We start from the raw sequence: 6244 nt of genomic DNA, 5'->3' as shown, positions 1-6244 counted from the left end.
ACAGAAGATTACCGATGACTTACCGACGAATATTTGACAGAAGATTAGTTTGTCGGTTATTCGTCAGAAAATTACTGACGGACAAATTTCGTCGGTAATCCGTTAGTTTTTCTGACGGATTACTGACGGATATATAATTTTCTTCGCGTGTGTCAAATTTTGGTCGGTGATTTTTGATCTGTCGGTAATCTGTCAGAAATAACCGACGGAAAACTGACGGATATTAACTTTGTCGGGTGTGTCAAAATTTGGTCCTTTTTTTTTGATCCGACGGTAATCTGTCAGAAATAACCGACGGAAAACTGACGGATATTAACTTTGTCGGGTGTGTCAAAATATGGTCCTTTTTTTTTGATCCGACGGATTTCCGACAGAATAATTTTGCTGATAATTTAGATCCAACGGACGTTTCCGTCGGTTTTTGGTCCGTAATGGGTGTTTCCGACAGCTATCTGACAGATATGCCTATCAGTTATAAGCTGTTTTCTTGTAGTGTTCTTTTATTACAAAAGACATAAAGATAACGAGAGGATTAGATTTTTTGTTATTTTTTTTGGTTTTGTTATGTTTCTATGATAAAGAAGAAGAATAAGAGAGATTTCTGATTTCTGAAGAAGAAGAGAATGCGTGTGAGACTCTGAGAGTATTTTATAAGAAAAGGTTGGATTCTTTCAAAAGAACAACAAAAAAGGAAATATATATATTTGGTTGTTGTGTATACTTATTTTAGACGAGTTTGCTTTGTTTCCCTTTTTAAGATTTTTCGAATAATAGAAGAGATACATAATTCATACATCCAATAGTATTGTGTCACCTTACCTACGGAATTGAACATTTAAGTAAGAGATATCGTTTATTATTTTCAAAGTAGTAAGAGATACATGCTTTATTATTTGAAAGTGGTAAGAGTAAGAGATATATCATTTAAAGTAGTAAGCGATATATCATTTATAGTCTTGATAAGTAACTTTAGTTCCAGCTGCTACACTTGGAAGTTCACGTTCGATTTGTAATTCGCACCGCGTGGCCAGCCGGCAGGAATGGCATCGGTAGCCACAACAGTCTGGCCGGACTGCAGCGAAGTCACTCGGAGAGACAGCGGTGCCCGCAAAGGTGACGACACTTGTAGCTTCCACACGGCGCCCCATAAGTGGCTCATAGACAGCCACGTATCAGAAACTAGAGCTTGTTTGAGTTCGACTTGGCCAATTTCTCCGTCTCCATACGCAACCAAAGCCGCGAAGTAGTGGTCGTTTGAACCTTCATCCACTCGAAACGTTACCGTTTCACCAGCAAAGTTGCACTCAACTCTACACACACATCAGTGGAACACAATAAAAAAAAAACAAGTAATATATAAACCTTAGTAATCATGAAATAACTTGTTAATGTGAAATTCTTAATTAGATACATACTTTTTGTAAAGAATCTCCAAAACACCGGCATTGCGAAGCTGACTACCTTGACCAGAAATCGCCATGGCGCCAAACGCTGTATCACTCAAATCGAAATGGACCGATTCTCTATAGCAATCAAGACATGCGTCTGTAATCACTACCGTAACCGGATCTTTCGAACACTCCGAGTTCGAAGTGCATTTTATTTGTACGTACACATATGATCAGTATATAAAAATCTTTCATTTTAAATCTCTTCTGCTTAATCAATTGTAATTAGTAACCTGGTAACATGCGCCACATCCTATCCCTGACTTAAACAACGAAGCACCTCCGGCTGATACCATGCTCGAAAACGGAGGTTGTGCTACAGCAGTTCTATAACCACAAGCTCCAGCTTCATTATAATCAATATATATCGTGGTTAGTACGTAATTAGTTGAATATATAGCTAGCATAGTAACTTGCTTGTTTATCTAGAGATGTAATTGACATATATAACGTATGTATTATGTATACATATACCGTCGCTTCCGTATCCGTTGGGCTCGCCATAAAACGTAGCTGCAGCGATAGACCAATCAGAATCGCTGGTCGTGACGGCTGAAACGTTGAGTTTCTTGGGCCTAAAGCAATGAGTTAAGTTTGAGAAATGACAAGTTAGAGCAAAAAGCAAGGTCACGATCATGTAACGTCGTTCTACAACAACAATTGCCATTGTGGTGATAATACTAAGTAGCTAATAAGGATGAATTGTGCTACGTACGTACTTAGAGTAATTTATAGATTGATCGAATCCCGTGAAAGACTCCTAAATACGCCCAAGTGTTTTAATCCATGTGTTACGTTGTGTGAAAAGTAATACTATAAGACACGTGAAGTCTTTCCAATTTGTTTTTATTTTTTTTAGCTTGTACAAGGGCCAAGAGGGTGTGACGGTTATTTTACGAAGATGAGTCATCATCCTGTGTCGTATTGCGAATTTGCGATAATAATTCTTCTTCGTTTCCCCTAAACCAAGGTAATATGGAATGATATTGATGGTGAAATTTATATGTTAGTAGTGCAGCGTGAATGGTAGTTTGCTTGGTCCTTGAATCCTAATCGCACGGTTGAAAACATGCATACAAACTTCTTTAACGTGTTTGAAAATAATCGCAGAATGTTTAACGTAATTTGGCGTAAATCAGGTTTGTGGATTTTACTATTATTATTATTATTATTTATTAATTATATTTTTTTGGATTTTGCTATTATAAAAATGATTGATCTATAAAAATACCGTTAAATTCACTTACGAAAGTTGTAGAATTTACTTAAATATACTATAAATGGTGGGTTTTGAACATTGATTAATATAATTGTTTACGTGAGTGATTAGTGAAAAGGAAACTGAAAGTTAGAGAAGATGGAGACGACAAACTAAAGTTTATAGAATTAATGGTTCGATTTGAACTGCTACGTCTCGCCGAAACTATGTATTTGTAGAGTCCACTAGATCTTTGTTCTTCCTTCTTCTTTACAACTTGGCTCTCTCTAGATCACGATACAACTGCAATAACTACTCTCTTTCAATCCTCTGTTGCTTTATCTAAATATATATAGTCATATAGAATTGCTGTCTTCAACACACTTGAAAGTTGGAAGGAGGACAATTCTTCACATATATTGTTCGTTCTGCGCGTAATGATGATTACTCTAACAACTTACCTAATCAGCCATGTCAATTATTAGCTTTACCTCTAACAGTTTGGTACATACGTAAAAATCGAGATTGGTCTGTTTGATCTAGTCAATAGTCATCGATTTGGTGCTTGTTATTTTTTTTATCTCTTAACTGTGTTTTCTCGCTATAATGCTAACTTAACACCGCTATATGTGTTGTATACTTGTATTCCTATCCGTTTTGCTTTTAAGTATTACTAGGTATTAGTCCACGCAATATGCGTGGTTGAATGCATAATAGTTTTTATTATATTTCAAAAATTTTGTTTAAATAAAATATTGTTCTTTAATTTTTTATTAACAATAACATTAAAGAATGATTTTTGTTTTTTCTACTAAAATATGAATCTCAAAATTTTTATAGAAATGATGTGCAAGTTAAACCCTACACTTGTGTCAACATTTTTTGGTATGGTTATTTATTATACCGAAATTAACAAATACTAAAAAATAATTATTACAAAACAAATTGATATATATATATATATATATATAATATGGAAATTTTAAAAATTTCCTAATATGAGTGAATCTATGTTTATCATGTTTTTTAGTGGTTAATAACTGATTTAAAGAGTTTTTCTTAATGTCATTGTAAAATTTAGTAACTACATAAAAACTTATTGTGTATAAAATATTTCTCATTTCCAAGTTTAAAGCAATATATATATATATATATATATATATATATATATATATATATATAACTATAAGTTTAGCGATACAAAATAATTAAAAAATATTAAAATTTCACAATTTCTGTAACTGATATTAAAAGTGAAATGAGAGTTTGTCAAATAGACACATAGCGTTACACTAATGCTATGCCTAAAAATCAATAAGCGGTAACTAAAAACACCTGATTCAGCCTTAATTACTTTCATAATTATTTTTTGCACCAACAACCATTATAACTCATAATCAATTATGTCATATCTTTATTTTTTTATTTGTTGAAAATGTTTACCTATTCATTTTTATGAGTTTTTGTATTTTTCTTAATTTTTATTTTTAAGAAAATTCATTATGCTGCTACATAAATTTATTCTTAGCACAGTTTATATCTATGAAAACATACATCAAAAATAACAATCTGTTTTAAAGTTTTCACAGTTAATTTTACAGCAAAAGTCTCTACAGTCAAAATCTTTACAATTAAAGCATCTACAGACACAAATAACAGTCATTATCAATTGGGGCCTAAGGCAACAAAACCAAACCACTAATCTGGAAAAACTCATCCTGGAACTTTTCATAGCTGTTTTCATGATTTTATATCATATGTCAAGGTTTTTCAAAATTAAATAAAAGTTCATGGAAAAATATTTTCTTTGTAATATATTTATAAAAATATTTTTCTTTTTACACATGGGTTGTAGGAATTTTGGCACAACTTTGTTTTTTTCAGGGTAATGTTTTGTTTTAAGTATGAATGAAGGCTATAGGGTGATACAGATGGTTATAGGTGGTGGAGTTATTTTGGCACAACTTTGTTTTTTTCAGGGTAATGTTCTGTTCTTGGTGATACAGATGGTTGTTTACAAATTCACATGTATAAATATCATTTCATTTCGATGTAAAGCATTGTCCGGCATCTTATCAAGATGTTGTCGACCCCGAGCACGCCCAATAACTCCACCACCTATAACCATCTGTATCACCAAGAACAGAAGGCTAAGAAAACAAACTAAACCGCACTTGTAATATCCGTGAATCGGAATCTCGGTTTAGGGGATGCGTCGGTCGATGCACTATGTGCATTGGTCGATGCAACGTCATTTTGTACGGTTCGAGTTTAAGTTAAACGTTGTGTTTTGGGGTTCGAAAAAACCCTGGAACCGCTTATAAAAGCAGAAACTCGTGTGTTGGACGAGGTTTGGCCGTTTTTTAGGAAAAAGAGAAGAGAGAAGAGTTCTTAAGCGTTTTGGTGAGATTCTTGGTTTTGGGAGGTTGTTCTTGGGAGATCTGAAGCTAAGAGCGTTGTAGGAGGTTGTTAGGAGCGTAAATCTTGCGTTTTAGAGTCAGAATCGTCTGTGGCAAAGGTAAGTGCATGACCATGGCTTATCTAAGCTAGAAATTTCTCTGATCTGCTTGTTTTATGTGTTTTATTGGCTTGTTAGTACGTTGTTGAGTCACTAAAGGCTTTGGGAAGCTTTTTGTGGCTTTGGTTTGTGTTTTTTGGTGGTTTAGGGACAGAGATCTAACGAGAAGCTTTGGGAAAAAATTGTGCTCGGCATGTGCGTCGGTCGATGCACTTGGTGCGTTGTTCAATGCAATGTGAGGATGGCGCGATTAACCTAGGAGCATCGGTTGATGCCATGTGGAAGCGTCAGTCGATGCAATTAGGGATTTCGTGCAATGTCGAGCATGCGTCGGTCGATGTAGTGTGCGTGTCGGTCGATGCAAGTGAACCTTGCGTGGGTAGATGCAAGCTTGTGTTGGTCGATGCAACCCCAGTTGGTGTCGGTCGATGCATGGGTTTGCTTCGGTCAATGCAGAGTCTGGTCTGTTGTTGATTGGTTATGATTGTTGGTTGATGGTTAGAGATGTCTCTATTGCTTGTGTGGATAGCCCAGTAGATGGGAGGATTGCCTTACTGAGTGTTTATTAAATACTCATGCATCTCAATTTGTGTTTATGGTGTAGGTAAAGGCAAAGTGTGATCGTGGAATCCAGGCAATGAAGAGGAGGATGTTCTAGTGATTCATTTGGTTGTTGTCTGGCTTTGCTAGGTTGCTAGAGTTTAGTCATTAGAATGTTGTTTAGGTTGTTGGGTCTATGATATCTTGTTGTTTGGATTATTGAATTATTGGTTATCTATTGGTTTAATGGTATTGTTATGTTATCCGATGTGGTGTGATTGTGGTTAGGTGGCTAGTGGGTATGGGACCACTAGTTTAGATTACTTATTATTTAAAAAAAAATGGGTCGGGTCGTTTCAGTTTGGTATTAGAGCCCTTCCGGTTCTAGGTTTGGGTTAACTAGGCTTTGTGCTATAGATAATGGGGTTGCATGCTTTGATTGATTATATGAGTTAGTCAATTGTGTGTGGCATGGAGTCCTAGAATATCCTCTTCAAGCCTTCAATGAGATTCCACGGCATGTTATGTTTCTTTGTGTGG

The 6244-nt window shown here is 35.2% G+C and overlaps 1 protein-coding gene across 2 annotated transcripts; it reads right to left on the bottom strand.

The window, feature by feature from the left end:
- Positions 1-982: 982 nt before the first annotated feature.
- On the bottom strand, positions 983-2115 carry LOC104724240 (putative expansin-B2). Of its 2 annotated transcripts, none has more exons than XM_010442703.2 (4): positions 1923-2115; positions 1681-1794; positions 1416-1602; positions 983-1310 (listed from the first exon to the last, which is right to left on the bottom strand). In XM_010442703.2, the coding sequence occupies exons 1-4, from the start codon at positions 2113-2115 to the stop codon at positions 983-985; spliced, it is 822 nt and encodes a 273-aa protein (XP_010441005.1). The 2 variants fall into 2 exon arrangements, with proteins under 2 accessions (XP_010441005.1, XP_087327012.1); XM_087470886.1 differs by having other exon boundaries at positions 1416-1606; positions 1685-1794.
- Positions 2116-6244: the final 4129 nt, after the last annotated feature.

Source organism: Camelina sativa, chromosome 11 (assembly GCF_030686135.1).
Source record: "Camelina sativa cultivar CO46 ecotype springtype chromosome 11, ASM3068613v1".
Taxonomy (NCBI): domain Eukaryota; kingdom Viridiplantae; phylum Streptophyta; class Magnoliopsida; order Brassicales; family Brassicaceae; genus Camelina; species Camelina sativa.
Note: the sequence above shows the minus strand (reverse complement) of the source record. Positions and strands in the feature narration are given on the sequence as shown.

Coding starts and splice junctions, on each gene's coding strand:
- LOC104724240 (XM_010442703.2), bottom strand. CDS start 2,115: ATGGCAATTGTTGTTGTAGAACGACGTTACATGATCGTGACCTTGCTT. Junction 1,603..1,680: donor ATGTGGCGCATGTTACCAGG/TTACTAATTACA, acceptor TGTACGTACAAA/TAAAATGCACTTCGAACTCG. Junction 1,311..1,415: donor TTGGAGATTCTTTACAAAAA/GTATGTATCTAA, acceptor ATGTGTGTGTAG/AGTTGAGTGCAACTTTGCTG.